Source organism: Protomyctophum bolini, assembly GCF_963924005.1.
Source record: "Protomyctophum bolini genome assembly, chromosome: 5".
Classification (NCBI taxonomy): Eukaryota; Metazoa; Chordata; class Actinopteri; order Myctophiformes; family Myctophidae; genus Protomyctophum; species Protomyctophum bolini.
Genome location: NC_137866.1, coordinates 13,645,273 through 13,667,371, shown reverse-complemented (window position 1 = coordinate 13,667,371; position 22,099 = coordinate 13,645,273). Strand labels below are relative to the sequence as shown.

At 41.0% G+C, this 22,099-nt stretch overlaps 1 protein-coding gene across 1 annotated transcript in view; it reads right to left on the bottom strand.

Moving 5' to 3' along the window:
- Window positions 1-252: 252 nt before the first annotated feature.
- The window catches only part of sycp2 (synaptonemal complex protein 2), a gene marked incomplete at its 5' end in the record, with an annotated part of 28,579 nt that continues 6,732 nt past the window's right edge, over window positions 253-22,099 (bottom strand). Inside the window, 32 exons of the mRNA XM_080762781.1 lie at window positions 253-589; window positions 866-922; window positions 1,390-1,468; window positions 3,484-3,542; window positions 4,120-4,219; window positions 4,644-4,738; window positions 5,119-5,303; window positions 5,768-5,911; window positions 6,049-6,106; window positions 6,554-6,886; window positions 7,249-7,361; window positions 7,996-8,197; window positions 9,367-9,513; window positions 9,636-9,788; window positions 9,917-10,063; window positions 11,042-11,191; window positions 11,306-11,458; window positions 11,589-11,735; window positions 11,853-11,999; window positions 12,345-12,476; window positions 12,675-12,917; window positions 14,562-14,699; window positions 15,332-15,396; window positions 15,698-15,860; window positions 16,224-16,281; window positions 16,409-16,452; window positions 16,886-16,931; window positions 19,412-19,533; window positions 20,195-20,559; window positions 21,369-21,435; window positions 21,568-21,618; window positions 21,861-22,018. Of these exons, the coding sequence (XP_080618907.1) occupies window positions 518-589; window positions 866-922; window positions 1,390-1,468; window positions 3,484-3,542; window positions 4,120-4,219; window positions 4,644-4,738; window positions 5,119-5,303; window positions 5,768-5,911; window positions 6,049-6,106; window positions 6,554-6,886; window positions 7,249-7,361; window positions 7,996-8,197; window positions 9,367-9,513; window positions 9,636-9,788; window positions 9,917-10,063; window positions 11,042-11,191; window positions 11,306-11,458; window positions 11,589-11,735; window positions 11,853-11,999; window positions 12,345-12,476; window positions 12,675-12,917; window positions 14,562-14,699; window positions 15,332-15,396; window positions 15,698-15,860; window positions 16,224-16,281; window positions 16,409-16,452; window positions 16,886-16,931; window positions 19,412-19,533; window positions 20,195-20,559; window positions 21,369-21,435; window positions 21,568-21,618; window positions 21,861-22,018 (4,193 nt within the window). The 3' untranslated portion in view covers window positions 253-517. The remainder of the gene's footprint in view (window positions 590-865; window positions 923-1,389; window positions 1,469-3,483; window positions 3,543-4,119; window positions 4,220-4,643; window positions 4,739-5,118; window positions 5,304-5,767; window positions 5,912-6,048; window positions 6,107-6,553; window positions 6,887-7,248; window positions 7,362-7,995; window positions 8,198-9,366; window positions 9,514-9,635; window positions 9,789-9,916; window positions 10,064-11,041; window positions 11,192-11,305; window positions 11,459-11,588; window positions 11,736-11,852; window positions 12,000-12,344; window positions 12,477-12,674; window positions 12,918-14,561; window positions 14,700-15,331; window positions 15,397-15,697; window positions 15,861-16,223; window positions 16,282-16,408; window positions 16,453-16,885; window positions 16,932-19,411; window positions 19,534-20,194; window positions 20,560-21,368; window positions 21,436-21,567; window positions 21,619-21,860; window positions 22,019-22,099) is intronic.

Sequence of the window (22,099 nt, the reverse complement as noted above, 5' to 3'; positions counted from 1 at the left end):
TTGTCTTTAATTAGAATAAGAAATCGATACAGAGAAAGACAGTGCAGTAGGGCTGTGCAATTAATCGAAAATATCTTGAAACCGATATTTAGAACCAAACCAAGAGTTTAGAATCATCACTTATACATAAATGAATCAACACTAAATAATTCTTATGAATTAAAGTTTTTATAATTGACTAAATCGATTAGTCTGATTAACCACTTAACCCTGTAATATACGTTATATATACGTATATATATGTAGGGAGGTCATGTGGAAATGTGACAGTGCATTCTGTGTCTCAAGAGCTGGATAAACTCTGCCGGTCTACGTGAAACACGTCTTCCAGCAGAGGTCCCAGACACGTTTACAGTGCAATGGGAAGTTTAGTCACATATTACTCTCTCCTTAAAATAGAGCAATATACTTATGAAAAAAAGTATGCTAGCTTTAACATAAAAACGAACTATATAATTCATGTGAACATGAACATATCAGTGAAATACTGATTTTCAAGGTACTATGTTTACTTTTCTCAGAACATGGCTCCACCAGGCAGGAACAGGGCTTGCAGTCCTCTTTTAACATTTTGGAGCTCCTCTTCATGCTAAGATCAAATGACACACAAGAGAAGATACAATAAGCCTGTAAACCTTTTAGAACCTCCCCACACAGTGTCCCAATGATCATACACTCTAGTAAGGCTTTTTGTTTAGCTCAGTAAACGAGGATGATCTAGACTCTAATGCCTGTTTTTACTTTGGTTGTGAGTGGTGTTGCGCACATATAGCAGATCTACAAGCTCACAGTCACAATGCGCCACGTGCTGTGAGCTTGTAGATCGGCTATTTTGGTGTGCGACGCTGTCGTCACATTAACTTACCATATCCTTCAAAAGCTTGTCCTGGACCGACTTCATGTCTTTCCTCATCAGGCACATCTGAACATATCAGGGAGACATGGTGAGGACGCGCACGCACACACAGACACTCCATAAACTTTCAGGACTGCACAATATTGACTAAAGGGTGGTGAATTGCTTGGGACAACATTGTTTATGAAAATGTATTATTTGTAGATCGTGAACACAATTATTGGTATAGATTATGTATAAACCAGCAGTTTTCCCCTATGGCTGGATGGGTGAACTGTAGTGATTAGCCAGGCCTCACTGAAAGTGCATTAATAACACCAGGCTGTTAATGAAATTGAACTTTCAAATATTTGGCAAATTTAATACGAATTTATTGTGGAAACTAATGCCAAGATTTACAGTAATATTTAAGATACATTGTGCAGCCCTGGAATCTTGCACACAGAAAACAATCTGAACCGTTTAAGCCTAATTGATGGAGTGGAGAGCATTATGGAATGTTAGCTGTGAATATCAGGCCTTAAGATTCAGACCTGGGTCGTGAGTGTCTTCTCCTCGTATTCCACACTGTGACACACATTGCTCTGGAGGGAGGTCTTCAGGGCCGTAAGCCTAGAAGAATGTGTGTCATACAAGATGGTAGCAGGTAAGGGAAATGAAAGAAATCTAGAAAAAACAGTGAACGCAGGGATATCCCCCATGACGTCATGAATGAGTCAGTGCATTTACTGGAACGGTAGATTAGTGGCACTCCAAAATAAGTCTCCAGGACCATGATTCACTGATGGTGACATCACTGCATGTTTCAGCAATTGACATTTTAAGACATTTTAATACCAGTTAGAACTAGAACTGCACTCTGCCGAGTGCATACTTGCTTGTTGCACACTAGTAGGCCATAAATGGCCTACTAGTGCGCAAGCAGAGCGTGCAAGTACTTTCGACCGCTGGAAAGTATCACATCTCAGTATCTCTGTGAAGGAACGTTTGAAATGTATAATCATTACGTGTAACTATTTGCTACCTAACTACTTTTTTACAGAAAAATGAATCATTGATATGTGATGAAAAAAAAAGTAGATTTACAAATTACAAATCACATTACAAGAGTATGTAGTTGTAATTTGATTAGCAGTATACTGTGGTTACTTGGTTCCAAAAAGTGAAGCCAAGTTTTTTTCAACCGTAAGTCTGTGCCTGGTTTGCTGGGACCAGTTACAACATTACGTCATCGTTGAGAACTGGGACCAGAGTACATGGTGTGTATATGTATGACTAGCTCTCAGTGATGACGTAAGAGATATGGTCATCTGTGTAGTCTGGTCCCAGCAGACCAGGCACAGATTTACAAATTACAAATCACATTACAACTACATACAGAGTATGTAGTTGTAATTTGATTAGCAGTATACTGTGGTTACTTGGTTCCAAAAAGTGAAGCCAAGTTTTTTTCAACCGTAGGTTTGTGCCTGGTTTGCTGGGACCAGTTACAACATTACGTCATCGTTGTGAACTGGGACCAGAGTACATGGTGTGTATATGACGTAATGTTGTAACTTGTAACTTGTAACTAGTCCCAGCAAACCAGGCACAGACTGTATGTAGTTGTTCTAGTTACAACTACATACAGAGTATGTAGTTGTAATTTGATTAGCAGTATACTGTGGTTACTTGGTTCCAAAAAGTGAAGACAAGTTTTCTTCAACGGTAAATCTGTGCCTGGTTTGCTGGGACTAGTTACAACATTACGTCATCCTTGAGAGAGTACATGGTGTGTATATGACGTAATGTTGTAACTTGTAACTTGTAACTTGTAACATTACGTCATATACACACCATGTACTCTCTCAAGGATGACGTAATGTTGTAACTAGTCCCAGCAAACCAGGCACAGATTTACCGTTGAAGAAAACTTGGCTTCACTTCGAAGAGACCAAGCGAAACGATTACTTGCGCGCTCTGCTTGCGCAAGTAATGAAACACAAGAGCAATCTATTCCGTGAAATAAACGCTAAAGGACAATAAGAGAATATAAGTCTGTGTAACCTGGTGGATTTAAGTAATACAAAATAAAACATCTAGTAAGACAGTATTTGGGGTATGGGCTGCATGTGATAGGGATATTGTTTTTTGGGGAGGAGGGGGGAAAACTGGAAAGCAAGCTATTATGGCTACCATGCTTTCATGGCAATATGGCTGTGGCATACAAATGTAGAAGCACAGACAAACACATGCCCCCAGTTTTTAGGATGGTAATTGGTACAAGCAGGGCTAATGGACTAAAAGCAGAGCCTAATGAATGACACCACAAAAACACTAGCATTTTATTTTGTTTTCCATCTCTGAGCCTTATCCAGGCTACATGGTTCTCCAAATAAAGAGGAAGAGGAACGTAATATATTACGTGTATTTCAATAAAACAATAAAATAGTTTTGTTATTGCTAACACATCAACATAAGGAAAGCTAAATCCACAGCAATTGTTCTAGCTCACAATACATCTCTGTGCTGATGTGACATTTTGTTAGCAACTGCGTGGAAGTCCGACAAGCATGTTGTTTAACTTATCGCCCAAGACTGCCAGTTTAACACCCGTAAACTAGAGGCCACTGAGTCCTAAATCTTACCTCTGAGTTCCACTTTCATGGTAAGTATGGAGAGCCGTGGACTGTTTTTTCCAGAACGTCTGTTAAAGTAAAGATTGAGATGCTGATTAAAGTAAAACCACAATCTAGGCCAAAATGGTGAGTGACTAATTCATTCTATTTTTAAGTAACTAATGTGTTTTAAATGATGTGTGCTGTCCACATTCACTTGAGCTGCGACTCAATTATGTGTTTTGTGTGTGTGTGTGTGTGTGTGTGTGTGTGTGTGTGAGAGAGTGTGAGTGTGTGAGTGAGAGTGAGAGAGTGAGTGTGAGAGAGAGAGAGAGAAGAGAGAGAAAATTAGATTAGAATAAGAAATCGATACAGAGAAAGACAGTGCAGTAGGGCTGCGCAATTAATCGAAAATATCTTGAAACCGATATTTAGAACCAAACCAAGAGTTTAGAATCATCACTTATACATAAATGAATCAACACTAAATAATTCTTATGAATTAAAGTTTTTATAATTGACTAAATCGATTAGTCTGATTAACCACTTAACCCTGTAATATACGTTATATATACTCGTAATCAAGGCAACATTTTGAAATAATCATGATATTGATTTGAAGTCATATTGCCCAGCCCTAGGTCATAGACTAGACTGCAGGCCTACAGTGAACTCTTTCTCCATGTTCTTCAGTGCAATGTCATCCTGCTCCAAGTTGTTCGTCTCCTCAATGAGAACGTGCTGCACATTCTGCAGCCTCTGAGTCCTGTACAGCACAGACATGTGGAAAGATAGATCAACAGAAAGACAAAAGTCAAAATGAAGGCATATGGAAAGAAGAGGAAAAGACAAAAGATCTTATAATCTTATCTTATGTGTTCATAGTCACCCACCAGGAAAATGCATGCAATTTGTTTTAGCCCCATTAGCGTTGGGGCTATATCAATGACAATGAAAGACAGTCTGTCTCTCTGTCCAGCCATTGGGCAATCCAACACTTTGGTCCCAAAAATACTTCTAAAAAACGACTGTTTTGATTGAGGATGAATAGTTGAATACTGAGCTTTTGGTGGTCCCATGACTTTCTTCTAGCACCATACTTTGATTGTTGAAAAGAAAACCCTAGTATCTGGCTGCTAAAGTGCTGAAAGATTTCCTACTCTGCTTATACGGCATGTTAACTTACTGACCTGTATTCGCTGGTTTGCATGGTGAGGGAAGACATGTGCTGATGGGCAATCTTCATAGACTGATTGGTGTAGGACTGTAACCGGCTGGAACGGTTCTAAATAGAAACACATACAGTATAGCACAATTCGAATTCACCATATTCACATGGTGGAAATTTTTTAAAGTTAATGAAATGCCACCCTGTTGGGGGTGACATTTCTTCCCAATCCACAAATACTGTATGACGTGAGAGCAAAATGGCAGCTGTGTTTGGCATTGGCATGCTTTTACAGCACTTGCACCTTAGGGGTAAAATACATATCATTTTGGGGGATTCTTGACATGAAAATGTTATAGAAACATACGGTTTTCAGAAAACTGTTAAGATTTAGAAGACATTTGTAGTAACGGGTCTTAATGGGTTAATGTGCATGCGGACTGTCTGCTTGTATGACCATTGGTGTATGTACTGTATGTGTGCGTGGCATGTCTAACCTGGTACTTCTTCTTTAGCTTGGAGCTTAACTGTTGGAAAATTGCCCCCACGTCACTGGGGTCGATGCCTGGCATCTCTGCGTCCGTGTCAATGTCATCATCTTCCAACTGTGTCTCCCAGTGCCTGGAGCTCACCATGTGGGACACCTCCTGGCTCACCTCACCCTCGGGAGACTCGTCCATGTCTAGGTGGGAATGGGGTAGTAGATGTGAGGCATGGGATGAATGTAATAAAATATACTAAATATTAAAATACATTGAATTTAAATCCAGATTTCAGCATTCAGAATATTGTGGAAAAAACATTTTGGATTTGTAATATTTGTGGTGCTAAATTCTCTATTATAACCCCCAAAAAATTCATTAAAATACTTTGCCTGGCCCACATCTGTGCACAGGCATGGTTGGTATAATGGTATTGTTTGTTCGCTTGCACCGATTCAACTATTGTGATCAGGTAATTTATGGCTGTTTTGTACAAAATATGAAAACCACAGAATCCCAGTATTCATGACAGTTACACCATTTTATGATTATGGTAGCAAACAACTATGTTTAAAACTGAATTTATCAGGTGCATCCTGAATGGGTAGTACTAAACAGTTGTTGACAGAGGAGTTATAATTACTCTTAACAAAAAAGTTATTACTGGGTTTGAACAGCTTCCTGGGCTTTATCTTCGCTGAACGCTTTCCTCGATTCTTGACCTTCCTCCCTTCTTCCTTCTCCTCTTCCTCTGAGCTACTGGATACATGTGCCGCTGTTTGGCGCTTGCGGTTAGGTCCTGTAGGTCCTACGGCAAGAATCAATAATATCACTTCATAACGAATTGTAAAACATCACTTGTTCTGTCTCTGGACATCTGCCTTTCTATTAACTGGCCAAGCTGCCTTTGCTTATATATTGATCTGAACAGAAATTGACTTTCACCTGACATTTGATACTGCTGCTGGTCAGTGCTTTTCTCCTCGTCTGAGAATGGTGTTTTCTGTCAAGACACACAGTGACGAGTCAGTCATTTGGGTTAAACTGCTTTAGAGTTACTCAACTTAGCAATGACTATTAGTTAACTCTACCCAGCCCTTAATGGGAGAGTTGGGTGAATGATGACTGATCAGCTGCCGTATCTTCCCTAAGAGCTATACAGCAGCTGACCAATCATCAAATTAGTATGTAGTATTAGTCCCCCTTTGTTGTTGTTGCGTGCGTGCATGCGTGAGTGCATGTGTGTGTGTGTGTAAACAAACAAATAATGAAGGCCCGTGTGGGCAACTCATGGATCTCATTTTTACCCCAATTAAGTCTTCTGAATGAGTCTATTTTTATCTGCACGTTCAAGTTCCTGGTCATTAGTCTTTATTCACATTACTAGTCCTGGTGTCTCGCTTGCAGTCCTCACTAAAGTGAAAAGCACAGTCAAGTAAGTCATCTCTACCTCCATGTTCTTAAGCAGAGTCGTGGCGGCAGTGACTGATGTGATTTCCAATCTGCTGATGGGAACCGAAGTTTTGTTGGACGAGAAAGAAGACTGGCTCAGTGACACCATCTGGGACACAGACTCCATACCAGAGCCGTAATAGAGGCCGCTCTGAAAGAGCTCCGCCTGGGGAGAGAGCTCCGCCAGGGGAGAGAGCTCCACCTGGAAAGGGGAAGGCATGACCGACTTGACTAACTCCAAGTCCAGGGCTGTGGAGGCCATGGGGGTCTGGGAGCCCTGGGAGAAAGGAGACATGGGAGCTGAGTAGAGGGCCGGCTGAATTGGGCTAAACTGTGAGGACAGAGAGAGAAAGAGAACAAAGGAGGAAGAATGACGGACACAGAGGAAATGTGGTGAGCGATTAGTGAGGACATAATCACTACGCCTGTTAAATTATGAAGATAGTCGGACATTAAGAGGGAGAGTTGGACAGTTTGGATGATATTTTCTGCTCCCTCTGCAATTAAATAGGTCACTTCAATCAAGTCACTATAACATATAATAATTTGTCAATTCTAATTTTCTGGAGCCATCGCTGATCTCTCTAGGTCGTCCTCATAGCTGATGCCATGGCCGTAGCAGTGTCCATTAACTTCTCTCCTGTATCCTGACCAAGGCTGGATTTGAACGTTTCAAGAAGTGGGCTGTTTTACCTCGGGAACATACAGTCTCATGGTGGAACGGGCTCGGATGGCAGGGAGCGGGGAAGGGGAACCCAGCAGGCTGAGGAGAGGCAGGTCTTGGGTTGGGGTTAACTCCTCTGCAGCTGTGAACAGCCAAAATAAACACAGATGTTCAGCACAGCTGGCCCCAGGAGGTGGAGAGATGGAGTAGAGGTCAATATGTACAGCACATGTAATTTCTTGAACCGATTCCTGCGACACAATTGTTGCGTAATGCTGGTTATTGATAGTTTAGTTTTTTATGACAAAAGCGGGAAAATTATTTGCCTTGGACGTGTAAGCCAGGAAAACAAAACGAACACACACACACACACACACACACGACACAATGGGACAGGAGAAAGTTGGACATAAGGCACGTTGTGGATAGTCCCACCTAGATTTCTTAAATTATTGTATTCATGTGAATGTGCAGTATCAACACTTAGGTAGGCCCACAGTTAAGCATGTGGGCATGTAGATGTGTTTGTTTTAGGCAATGTAATTTCAAGCTCAAATGAGTTATTTAGCACCAGAGCGCAAGTTACCCCATAGTGTCGTTTATGACATTTTCTATTACAAATGTTCAGTAAATCATGTAATAATGCCAAGCATTCTGATCAGCAGTTTGAAATCCTCTGATCTGTGTCCCTAACCATGTAATGGTTTGGTAATACCAAACTATGTAAAACCCATAAAATACAGCAAAAAACAGGTGTTTTCCACAGCAGGTCTTACATCTCATCTTCTTGAAAGCATTCGATGTGTAAGATGTCAGTTTGTCATCCATCTCTTCTTCGGTGGGTTCTCTGATGGATGGGATCTTTTTCTTCTTTAACTCTTCTTCGGTGGGTTCTCTGATGGATGGGATCTTTTTCTTCTTTAACTCATAAGTTTTGTGAGAAGTCTTCTCAGTTTTCCTCTGCATGATGGTGTGTTTCTACAGTAGGCGCAGAGGTAAAGAGAATGACGTGTAACTTTTTAACGACTAGTATATAGCATATTATGTCCCACAAAATTATAGCGTTATTTTATTACTCATTTAAGATTGCTTAACAATCATCCTTCCATACATGTGTAGACTCAGGGGGGTCCCTGCTATTTCATTCTGGCTTTTTCCAAGACAGACTGCATAGTCAAAGCAAAGACTGGCCAATCACAGAGCGTCCTCACTAGACATGCTTGAATCAGATGTATATTATGAATTTATATTCACAAGATTGAATCAACTTATACAGTAGGCAAAATGAGGTGTGGGAAGTGGGAACTGGGAAGACCCTTACATTTAGACCGGGCGACTGCTCTGATTCTGACCGGCTGTATCTGACCCCTTGTAGGTGGTGTAGCGTTGTTTACTGTGGCCACTGCCCAGACAGTGGGCTATAAACAACCAAATTTTATCCCCAAAGTGTAGATTGAGCTATTACATCACTTAAGAGATGGCGTTGCATATCAGCTCTTATTATTATTATCGTCTCAAGAAGATCTCAGAAAACCGAAAATATAAGCACGGTGTTGTCAGTGCTGCCATCTACAGGGTGGAATTTGCAACCTGATGCACCCTCCAGCCACCTAAAACATGACTTTTATTAACTCTGTTACCGTATGTCCATCTACATAGTGTTGGCTAGACTCGGGCTAGTGTTGGCTAGACTGGGGCTACTAACCTCCCTCGGGTCAACCTATCACAAAGTTACACTTTACCAAATAACCCTGACTCCTTCCACTCCACTTCAGTTGTTCTTAATGTGTGAAGTAGTCAGCTTTCAGTGTTTAATTTTTTTCTAATAATTCTGCCAATTCCCTATAAATGGTGCACTACAGTGACTACACCCTTCCTGTTGCCAATAACGCACACTAATGGCATGGCGAGGGTGCCTCCTCTGATGCATGTTGTAGAGTCGCCAGATGCTTATTTTCACATGATAGTGAGGCGTTTTGCAGAGAGGTTATGACTGTGACATATGCAGAGGAACACGCTTATCTCTCTCATCACCAATCCACATCCCCTGTTGCATTTCCCACCCGCAAACACTGTCAGTCGTAAGAATGCTCTAGTGCTCTAACCATACTCTATTTCATAACTTTTTAATAGAGAGAATTAGAGACCGTGGGACCGGGTAGCTGTTGGTTTTCTGACTGGCTGTCATGGTCTGATGCCCCGTAAGCTTTGGTGAGTTTCTTGGTGGCTTCACTATTTGTCCTTTTTGCTTCAGCCTCTTCAACCATCTTCTTACTCTTTTCCATGACACATTTCTATTGGAGGGCAAGTGAAGAAGTAATGACAGTTTACAGAGTATAAGTACTATTATTATAAGATAACATGGCATGGCAAGAATCTTGTTTCATTACTATTTAATATAAAGAGAATTGGATACCTTGGGACAGGGTAGCTGTTCAGAATCAGATTCTGACTGGCTGTCATGGTCTGATTCTCTGTAACTTTTAGTGGGTTTCTTGGTGGCTGCACTCGTTATCCTCTTTGCTTCAGCCTCTTCACACATCTTCTTACTCTTCTCCATGACATATTTCTATTGGAGGGCAAGTGAAGAAGTTATGAGAGTTGACAGAGTACAAGTGCTGTTTTCATACGATAACATGGTATATCACCCCAAAGAATCTTGTTTCATTACTAGTTAATATAGAGAGAATTAGAGACCTTGGGACAGGGTAGCTGTTCAGATTCTGACTGGCTGTCATGGCCTGATGCCCCGTAACTTTTAGTGGGTTTCTTGGTGGCTGCACTATTTGTCCTCTTTGCTTCAGCCTCTTCACCCATCTTCTTACTCTTCTCCATGACACATTTCTATTGGAGGGCAAGTGAACAAGTAATGACAGTTTACAGTATAACTACTGTTATTGTACTCTATAACATTTGAAGAATTAGACCCTTCCTCACCCAGGAGTCAGCCCAGCTCCTTATCCAGAGATTCCAGACATCAGTCATATGCTCATATCATAACTTGACTATTGTAACTCTCTCCTTACTGACCTACCGGCATGTGCACTTAAGCCTCTCCAATTGATCCAGAATGCCGCAGCTTGCTTGGTCTTCAACCAGCCAACATTCTCACATGTCTCCCCCCTTCTCCGCTCCCCCCATTGGATCCCGGTTGCTGGCCGCACAGAGTACAAAACTCTGATGCTGACCTTTAAAGCAACCAAAGGTATGGCACCCCCATATCTTCAAAGTCTGATCGGACCCTACAACCTGCCTTGCGCGTTCAGATCAGCCAACGCAGGGAGGCTGGTAAGACATTCACTAAAAAAGCCAGGACAACGCTCCACATGTCCCAGACTCTTCTCCCTTCTGGCTTCAAAACTATGGAACGAACTTCCCATTACAATCAGAACTGCAGAGTGCAGACTCACTCCCAATCTTCCGCCATAGTCTGAAAACTCAACTCCTCAGACTCCATCTTGGCCCGTAGCACTTGCCGCATAGCACTTGCACTAGCCTAGACGACCTTACAGGCGTATGCAAAGGCTAAACGTATGTAATTTAGATTGATAATTTAGCATTTTATTAGATTTATAATTTAGCACTCTATAATGTATACTCATAGCTTCACTGTACAGATAATCTACTGTTAGACAGATATTCTTAGCTTGCTTATGATTCTTGATGACTATTTCTATGTATTTGATGTATTACCTTGTGTTGTTCTTGCTTACATCGCTCTGGATTAAGAGCGTCTGCTAAATTCCTAAATTGTAAATTGTTATTTTACGATAACATAAGAATCTTGTTTCAATACTATTTAATATGAAGACAATCAGAGACCTTGGGAAAGGGTAGCTGTTCAGATTCTGACTGGCTGTCATGGTCTGATTCCCAGTAACCTTTGGTGGGTTTCTTGGTGGCTGCACTATTTGTCCTCTTTGCTTCAGCCTCGTCTTCACCCAACTTCTTAGTCTTCTCCATGACACATTTCTATTGGAGGGCAAGTGAAGAAGTCATGAGAGTTTACAGAGTATAAGTACTGTTATTATACGATAACATAAGAATCTTGTTTCATTTCTATTTAATATAAAGAGAATTGGATACCTTGGGACAGGGTAGCTGTTCAGAATCAGATTCTGACTGGCTGTCATGGTCTGATTCTCTGTAACTTTTAGTGGGTTTCTTGGTGGCTGCACTCGTTGTTCTCTTTGATTCAGCCTCTCCACACATCTTCTTACTCTTCTCCATGACACATTTCTATTGGAGGGCAAGTGAAGAAGTAATGAAAGTTGACAGAGTACAAGTACTGTTATCATACGATAACATGGCATATATTACCCCAAAGAATCTTGTTTCATTACTAGTTAATATAGAGAGAATTAGAGACCTTGGGACCGGGTAGCTGTTTAGAGTCTGACTGGCTGTCATGGTCTGATTCCCTGTAACCTTTGGTGGGTTTCTTGGTGGCTGAATTATTTGTCCTCTTTGCATCAGCCTCTTCACCCATCTTCTTACTCTTCTCCATGACACGTTTCTATTCGAGGGCAAGTGAAGAAGTTATGAGAGTTTAGAGTAGAACTACTGTTATTATACGATAACATAAGAATCTTGTTTCAATACTATTATATTTAATATAAAGATAATTAGAGACCTTGGGACCGGGTAGCTGTTTAGAGTCTGACTGGCTGTCATGGTCTGATGCCCCGTAACTTTTACTGGGTTTCTTGGTGGCTGCACTATTTGTCCTCGTTGCTTCAGCCTCGTCACTCATCATCTTTTCCTTCTCCATGACATATTTCTATTGGAGCCGGGGAAGTGAAGAAGTAATGAGAGTATAACTACTGTTATCACACGATAACATGGCATGTGTCACCATAAAGAATCTTATTACAATGATTATGTGGAAGCTAGCTTTCCCAGACTTCTGCAAGACAGCAGAAAGCATAGAGTAAAATACAGCAGCTCATTCATTACACAACAATGCATTCAGCCCACAAAACAGTGCAAACACCTGACCACATGCCATTGGACATGATATGGCATAAACTCCCCACATTATCAGAAGTATGTTGTGAAATTACAGAAGGTTAACACAACTTAATCCTATAAATGTAAAATTAAGTATAGGAAGGTGTGTTCCTACGTTTGTAATGGGCGTCTGCTCTGATCGGCTGTCAGTGAATGACTCCCTGTAAGTGGTGCTGAATTGTTTGCTGGGGGCAGAGTTATTCCTCTTCTCCTCTGCAGCTTCTCGCCAATTCTTGTCACTCTTCTCCTGCTGGCCCAGAGCGATATGAACAAAGAAAATGGATCAAGGCTTTCAATAGCAGGCTATGAATTAATTAATGCAATACAGAATGTGGTATGATGTAGAATTATTTAATCAGATTAATATAGAGGGCATTAAATTAAATATAGAGGGGATTCAATTAATATAGGGGCTTGAGATGAGAAAGGAGAAGGGTCTCTCCACCTTGGGCCCGGGTGTCTGTTCTGATTCTGCCTGGCCGTCCTGGTCCTGCTCCCAGTATGTCTTGGTGGGTTTGTTGCTGGATGTGTTCTTTCTCCTGTTCGTTTCCGCAGCTGGCGGTTCTGATTCGTCCTGGCCGTCCTGGCCCTGCTCCCAGTAAGTCTTGGTGTGTTTGTTGCTGCCGGCTATGCTCTTTCTCATCTTAGCTGCAGCAGCCTCTTCATAAGTCTTCTCTCCGACACATTTCTATTGGAGAAGTGAAGAAGGAATGGGAGTTCATATGTTACAACCTTTTAGCTATAAATATAGCCATATCAAACAAAGAGTTCCCACTAAAAAAACTTTTCCAACTTTTCTTCTGCGGGTGACTCAAAAGTGGACTGCTTTCATAACTGTGTTGTTGTCAATGCAAATACATATCGCATTCTTACTCACACAGATACATGTTGGTTTCGCAAGCTTTTGGGGACATTGAATAAATTCACTCATTCCATATCCACTTACCCTAATCTTAATCTTAATTGAACTAGCCCTAATCTGATAAATTACTGACGTTATTGCGGTAAAAATCTAATTGATACGTGACTTACGTTATTGCAGTATTAACTGGGGATATTAATTTAGTCTCTATCAGAAAAAACTTTCTTTTTTTTTAAACAAAAAAATTAAAATTAAAATTAAATTAAAAAATGTATAGAGACTGGCGCTTAGGGACTTTTTGGCACTTCTTAAAAGCGATGGATGAGATAATGACGTCACCTGCACTCAAGGACTGTCTAAAGAGGACGGGACGCGAAGACCGTAAGGGCGCCGCCATGTTGCTCATATGGTGCTCTATGTCGGAAACTGAACAGTATTTTATTTCATTTTATTTTTTATTTCCTGTTATTTTTGTATTGTTTAATTGTGATATGGATCTCCATTTGATACCAACTGTTGATGCTGAGTGCATCATATCATGGGTAGTGCCAAACAGGGATGCATTGGGCTCTCTATTGTTTATTGCCTTTGACTATGGTACTGAACCACAAGGCCACTGAGCTGCCAGGGTTAGGGACACTAGGTATATAGCGTTATGAACATTTGACTTCATGATAACATGGAGTCACTTTTCTGAAACTTTGTCCAACTTGTTTTCTTTCTGCGGTCAGAGGCAGAACTTATTGGGCAGGCTAGTATGCTGTCTGTTTTCCATTGTTGGGATGGCAGGAAAGGCTTTAGTACCGTAATTTCCGGACTATAAGGCGCACCTGAATATAAGCCGCACCAGCCAAATTTAGGGAAAATCCCGTATACAAGCCGCACCGGACTATAAGCCGCAGGTGGCCGTTACGTTAGCTCAGAGCCTTAGATGGCTCTGCGTTAGCTGTAAAAATCCATAGATTAGCCGCACCGTTGTATAAGCCACAGGGTTCAAATCATGGGTAAAAAGCCGCGGCTTATAGTCCGGAAATTACGGTAGTTTGATTTTTATCGTGGTATAAATTGCGTAAAACTTGGTATACAGTTACATCACTGAAACTTACACAAACACTATACACTTAACACCACATGGTGATCACAGCTCACATTTTATTTTTTACATGAGAACAGAATGAGATTCCAGGACACTTAAATTAGTTGGCTGTGGTCAGTTATTACTGACCACATTATTACTACATAATAATGGCTGTAAAACAACTTTATCGTCTATCTGTGGACTATTGGCTGATTCATTGAAGCATGTAGCTAGGAGGTTAATCAGCTGAAATTGTAATATTTTGGAGATACCCAAGTTAATTTTGAGTGCTATTAATGGTCAAGAATTTCAGGATATGAAGTTCTTGTAGCCTGGTCTCATCCTTGTTAAAAGGTCGTTTTAGGTGACTAAACGGATGGGAGGGCTTTTACCTGCTCTGAATCTGATTGGCTTTCATCTGTGTCCAGTTCTCTGTAGCTCTTGCGGATGGTGGCTGCAGCTCTCCGGGGCCTATGGGACACTGCTTGCTCCTCCATCTGATGACCTGCTGTCCCCTTCATCCATGGTGTCTAGAAATAACATAACAGTGACACCTTGTGGCTGATTGCTACTACAGCTGACTTGAACTCTAATCATGAGATAAGAAAAATCCTGAAGTTCGAGTGCACTGAGATTAACCTGACTGTATGTGGCTGTTAATTACAAAATAATTTTGATTCACTGATTCAAATGTTTAACTGTGATCCAGGACTAAGTGTAGCTTAGATTCATTCATTGTTTTTGTTTTGTTTTTTGCTTTTGTGACTTTATTGATAGTTACAGTGAAGACTGACAGGAAAGAGGGAGAGATATGGAGAGACATGCAGCAAAGGTCGCCATGAACACAGGGCTTAAAGCAAAAAGACTGAAAATGGTTTTTTTGCTAATCTGCACTGATCTCATTAAATGACCTCTATGAAATCCTCAGGACTGAAATCCATCCCCAGGACTGAGAACTTTAAGCCCTGTGAACAGGACTTGAACATGCAACGAGCTGTCAGGCCAGCGCTAGTCTTGAGTTGCCAGACTGTTGCCTCTCGCAATTTACTTGCTTCCATCATAGTCTGGAGCAACGGAAGTTCAGTGGTATAGTAGATTATATCTAGTGTATATTCACTGAGATTACACCTCAGAGAAAAATATATGAATTAATACGCCATACCTCCTTCTGATTATACTTCTTCGTCACTGGTTTGGGAGATTGCAGAGGAAAATCTGGTGACTTATCTGTAAGGTTTGACAGCACATATGCCTTTAGAAAACAAACATTAATTTCCGTACACACTCATCTGGATATCAGAATAAAGGAGCATAAAATCCTTTGTCAAGCCTACAAACAATTATAATTAAACATAACTGTTATAATTGAATTACAGTAAATGATCAGTGAATAACACTGAAAAAGTACATGGATATGCAATACGTGCAGGAGTGACATTATGAATCATATCGTCAGTGTCGGGCGGAAACCTCCGTGTTTTTTAAATCAATGCCTGTCTGGTGAGTGTCTGTCTGGTGTAAAGCCTACATGCAGTGTCGGGAGCTTTGGTCTCCCATGATGGCAGCTGCCTGCTGTAGTCTTTGGGTTTGGGTTTGGGCTTCCTGCAGGAGTCCTTTACCCAGCTGACCTCTGTCACGACGTCACTCTCAGTGTCACTGAACAGATGCTTCTTCGCATGCCACTGCTTCACCTGTGGTGCACGAGTGAGAGGCAAATGTTCAAGTACCGGTATGTGTTACAGTGGTATACTATCTAACTATAAATGCACCAAGTCTCTGTACTTCTGTAATCCACGTAACTCGAGAACCGAGTCAAATCAAATTCGACACACGCGTTCCACACCCCCACAGGTAGTGCAGTGCCCGGTGTCTAATCAGTCGGGCCCACGGTTGTCCAGAAACACCACAAAAGCTAATTACATTGGGAATGTCAATGAAATACATTATTTTGTAATTTATTTATTTTACTTGATGGTGCCCATCAACTAAAAGTTCAGAAACATCTATGTTCATGAGCAGGTGAAGGCATAACCTTCAACTAAGGTAAATTATACCTTTAACACACGTTCTTTCTTTGTTGTTGTGGGTTGTGATAAAAGGTCCTGGAAGCCACTGTTGAACAATAAGACCATTATTACACGAGGCAGGTTTATTTTAGACACGAATGTTTGCATGCAGATATAAAACTGACATTAGCATTCATCTCATCGAAAAGCTTATGGTCTCTTTCCAGGCCTACCTGGACTCTCTGGCAGAGGATTCAGCTAACTTTGTTCCTGGTACCTAAAAGCACATAAAACAGAGCTCATTAAGTACTACAAATGGAGGGGGGGGGGGGGGGGGGCAGCCAAAGTTATAGATATAGAGTACTGAAATAAATTGTCTGGCTTGTTCTGCCTTTATTGATAGTACAGTATGTTGTGGCTGATAATAATTTCCATTAAATTACTCAACCGGCTGGCTAAACATGGGAGCTAAAAATAAACTGTAATGACGTCTTCAAACAATGATAAAATGATTCATATCAAAACGAGCTCATAAGTTTAAAATGTTTATAGTTATTCAGTGCACCAAATACAATTTAAATAAATATATATATGCAAAAAATATGTGCAAAGAATCCAAACAATCAAACAGTGAGCAAAACAAACGTGAATTAATCAATATATCAACTAAAGTGCGAGTGCGGTCAACAAAATGTATCCTCCCAGCTCACCCTGCCTCCAAGTTCAAACAGCCTTAGAGTGAGCTGGTACAGATACCTGTATTTGTCAACTACCGGTGGCCACCCACAGAGACACTTCCACCAATAATGGAGCGTCAATGTTGCGGTGCCCACACCCATCACCAAACAAGTGAAAATTACTATAACTAAGCACTCTTTGGCTCCTACGCAGTAGGTAAACAAGAAATGGGGAAAGAGAGATGGGGAGTGACACCCCAATGTTATCCGAATACTCACCACTGTATCACTGTCGAATGCAAAAACATCATGTCTGTACAAGAGCAAAGAAAAGGTATGCAATAAGACTTAAATCCATTGAAAGTAATACTAGACCTCATAACCATCCGTAGAAGTACATTACCTTTGTGTGTTGGAGTTATTTCTAGAGTTGCTGAGGGATTTCATTAACACTGCGCACGGTGTTTGTTTCTACAACAGAGCAAGACAAAACACATTCTCCAATGTCAAATTCTGTCATTAAACCAATGTTTTATACATATGCCTGCTTCATATTACACAACTCAGCATGACTTTCAGATCACATGTCAAATTTAAGGACTGCATTTTCCTAATCTCTGTCCTTAAGGGTAGCTATTACTAGGCAACTACACATGCATAGGAATTTCAGGTGTTTGACTATGGACCCTTTTTCTAGATGTGGTCATAACATGGTAAACACAGCTGCAATACATTTAAAGCGGCACAATTCACTGTCGACTCTTACAGATGTGAGAGCCCACTGCTTAGATTGCGAGAAACTCTAACTACTGTAACTAACTAACTCTTTGTCTTGCTTATCAGGGCTGTTAAGAGTGGTCGCTGGTGGTGTCACTCAAGTTTAGAGTTACACACCATGATGCAATGGTTTAGAGTAGACTAGAGTCTAAAGAAGTGCATCATGAGAACATGCTTGGATCTGCCTGAAATCTGAGGGAATTATTGGGTAATGTGTATTCAGGTTTAGTGAAATTATAACTACTTACGGTAGCAGTTGGCAACCAGCTATCTAACATTGACCTGTTAAAAGAATAAGCAGAGGAATTACACAGTAGCAGGATGCTCATTCTAGCCAGCAATTCATACTTCCGACAATGGCATTAGTGTATGCCTTTTTTTAACGTAACCCCTAAAGTGGTGCAGGTACTGACATACAGGTCTCACCTGTAGCTCCGCCTTGCAGAACTTACATTTGGGACATAACATTGGAATGGACAGTTACAGTGTCAATGACACATTTTGAAACAGGAGGAGGAGAGAGTACAAGAGTGACATGCAGCAAAGGTAGGTCTGCCTGCAAGAGTCTGCATGTTTCAGGATTCCCTTAGGCTGAATATATTATCATAGGGTTTGTGGCAGGTTCATTCAATCATGGCAAATCAAATGACCACTTTTCATAAATAACTTAACACTTTTCATTAACTTTAACAGTATTGAGCTGGATCACTGTATCACTGCTTGGTAAGGTTAAAGTCGTACCATTTGTCACATACATTGCTCTATATCCACATTTAACCCATCTCTTGGAGCGGCCGTGCCGCACTCGGGAATCATTTGTAGTTGATCCAAGCCCCCAATACAACCCTTGATGCTGAGTGCCAAGCAGGGAGGCATTGGGTCCCATTTTTAAAGTCTTTGGTATGACCCGGCCGGGGATCGAACCCTATCCTCCCAGTTTCAGGGCGGACACTCACACTAACCACAAGGCCACTGAGCTGGGGAACTGAACTGATCTCAACTGCAAAGCCATGCAGAGGATCGCGCAGAAAGCTGTGCACATTAGTAGATGTGAGCTTCCCTCCAACCAAGGACAGGATTGCAGCAACGTGCAAAACTATTGTAATGAGGCTAAATCTGTATGTTACAGTATGTCACTGTGTCCGACTGTATTCTCCAAACGGTGCTGAAATGCCAAAACAAACTTGAAACAGAGCTGCAGTACAAAGCTCAGTTACAGTATATGAACATCTCTAGGTTAACCTTTTATAGAAGAGAAAGCACTGCAAAGCAGAATTTCCGCAACACCAGATTAAACAAATGTCTCTAGATGCACAGCTCAATATCATGAAACTGAGAAAACAGCCATTACACATTGTTGTTTCTGTTTGTACAGTATGTTTGTGTTTTAAGATGGATCACAATGGAAACAAGCTTCTGCTTTTTTGTGTATAGTCCATGTTGGTTTTGACGTTTTCTAAATTGATGTCACTTTTGTAATTTCTTAACTGCCAATAACGTATTCTATATATTGTAATTAATGTCCTTTCACAGTTTTAATGTACCTTTCCATGGACAGAGCAACGGACGTGTTTCAACAGGCCTTCCTCAGCATTGTGAAATGCTGAGTTCCGTGGAAAGGAAAATAAAATGTGAATGTGAAAAGGAAATTTATTGTGTGCTGGCCGTTTTCTCAGTTTCATAACCTTTTATAGCATAAAAGGTGCTGTGCTCACTGTTCCCTTACTAGCATCATTACCAAATGACTATACGTTATCCTAACATCATCATCCCAGTACTCACCTTTTAACAGGTTTAGGAGCCCAGTGTGGAGTGACGGCTTTTTCTGCAACAGTGGAGGAGTTGGTTTTACCATAACGGCTGTAGATCTCCTTCACCATGTTGTCTGCCACCTCTGCAGCTCTCTGGGTGGAGGCAGGGGGAAAGGTTGTGGCACAAGTGACACTCGTATAACAGGAGCAAACCCTTTGACACAGACACCAAACAGTTCCCTTTTCACAAAAGCTCATTATATAATTTAGCATTCTGAGGGGTCTCTCTTCATATACAGTACATATCCTGCTGCATTAGCAGGCCTACTGTAGACCATTTCTTCTTTTAACAGCCATACAGCAAAACCAATTTAGTACATCATATCACAAGTCTCAATATAACACACAAGCCAATTACCAGACTGTCCCTCTATGTTGCTGGGTTCCTCCACTCGGACACTAATCTCTGAGAACCCTGTTCTAAAGTTGTAATGTTAAACCACTGAAAAGACCACACGCCGTGACATCAGGTGCTTGGTAGTCAAGCGTTGCATTTGATGGGATGTGATATGATGTGCTTGCCAAGCAATGTGTTAAGTGTGTGTTTGTTGTTTTGCTAAGGTTAGGTTTATGGTTAGGTTTTAGCTGTTGTTGTAGTTTAGGTTGCCTTAGTTGTGTACAATCTTGTACACATTTGATAACAAATATATATTCCAATTGAAATGCAGTTGTCCTTTTCCATGTTATGTTGTGTCCCTTACACCTAGACTAACAACTAAACGTAACTATAGTATTAACACTCTGTTTCTCATACCTTCTCTTTGCTGGAGATGGTCCCAGAATCTTTAATATTAGTTTGATCTTGCACGTTGGTTGAGGTGGTCTTCACTACGGCTTTGATGCAGTTATTAGTATTCTCTTTGGTCAAATGCCGTTTAGGCGCACACCTTGTGGAGCCACACTCGTCAGTAGAATCTTTACTGAGGGATGTCTCCGGTGTCTGTGGTATTGTTCTCTTGGATTTGGCTAACTCCTGAGGCTCAGTTGATTGGATGATCTTCTGTAGGCGCTGGGTGAGATCTTTATGAAGCAGCTTGTGGCTGAGTGGACCAGACTCTGGAATTGTCTTTTGAGCTGAAGAGGGATGCTGCTCCTGTTGCTTCAAACATGGCCTGGGCTCTGGGGTAGCGTACAATATTTAGTTTTGTTTTATTTATTTGCACAATAAAAACAGTACAGGTAACATTATTAAAAGACACAAATAGATGCAAAGACCAAATATAAACATAATAACGTTACCTGTCAACCAGAGTAATACCAGTAGTATTAGTATATAGTAGTGATTATCGTTTACTTACCAAACCGAAAACTGGTTCTTTGTGTCTGCATCATCAACATCTCTGACACTGACTGTTTTCTCTGGTTTTCTCTCCAGAAGCTTTCACACACACACACACACACACACACACACACACACACACACACACACACACACACACACACACACACACACACACACACACACACACACACACAATAAATCTCCAATCATAACATGGTACTGTAGCAGGTGATTTATAATATATTATGTATGCTTCTGCTGCAGAACTTACAGGCTTCTATCAAGCTTAATGTTGGGTTGGGAGTCGGGCACAAAGCTCTGATCTATAGGCAAAGACAAAATGGTCATTAACTGGCAGATTAATAAGGGAAAAAAGTGATGACATTCCCAGACTCTAAAACAATTTTCTGTGGTGCAAATCTGTTTGTGCACAGTTGAACTGAAAACGTCAACAAACTAGATTTGCAGGCTGCTACCCAGCCTTCAAATCTAGTCCTACAGTATATTGCACTGATCAGAGCATTGGTCACCAAGTTATGACCATTTTAAGTGTTAAACACTGCACACTGAACTAGCAGTGCACATTGTATTGCGCAGCAGTGTCAATACAGAATTGTACTGGTCTAATAGTCAAACCCGTCAGTACCGAGTGGCCCCTGTTCTTCCTCCTGCTCAGTCAACACCGCCTTCACTACTTCCGGCATTGGAATGTGCTGTGGGACAGGCACAGAAAGAAATAAAGAAAGGCATTAAACAATACTTCAACATACTGTAACAATGGATGTAGGTGATACCATCTCACTTACACGGTCACTTAAAATTAATTATTACAATAATTTACATACCTTTTTTATCTGTGTCGGTTTGGAGACTTTGCTATGCAGAGAAGTTTCACTCTGAGACAGAGAATGTCAAATCAAGACTGTTAGAGGTACTACTGATGGTGATGGGTTTGGTTTAATTTAGTCAAGTGCAGTCTACTCTGGTCTGCACAATAATATAACATAAACAAGTGATAGAAACATCTAGTTTCTGTATTGCATTTTTTTAAATAAATGCTGCCACCAGGAACCGAATAGGGTGAGGTATCACTTTGCTCATTAGTATGCACGATGTGCAGTCTTGTACTGTGTCCTACCTGCTGTCTCACACGTTCACTGATTGTGCTGCTAGGAGTCATGGCGTGACCCGAGGTCTTAACGTTCAGTCCCTGCACTCCTGGGTTTAACTGGTCCTGCTTCTCACTGGAACGCATCATTTGCAAAGAACCCTTTACCTTCCATTTGCTTGTAGGATCTGAAATGTGGGGGTAAAAAGGGAAAGTGTTCATAAAGTATTAGGTTTATTTTTATTTACATAAATCCAACTGATAAAACA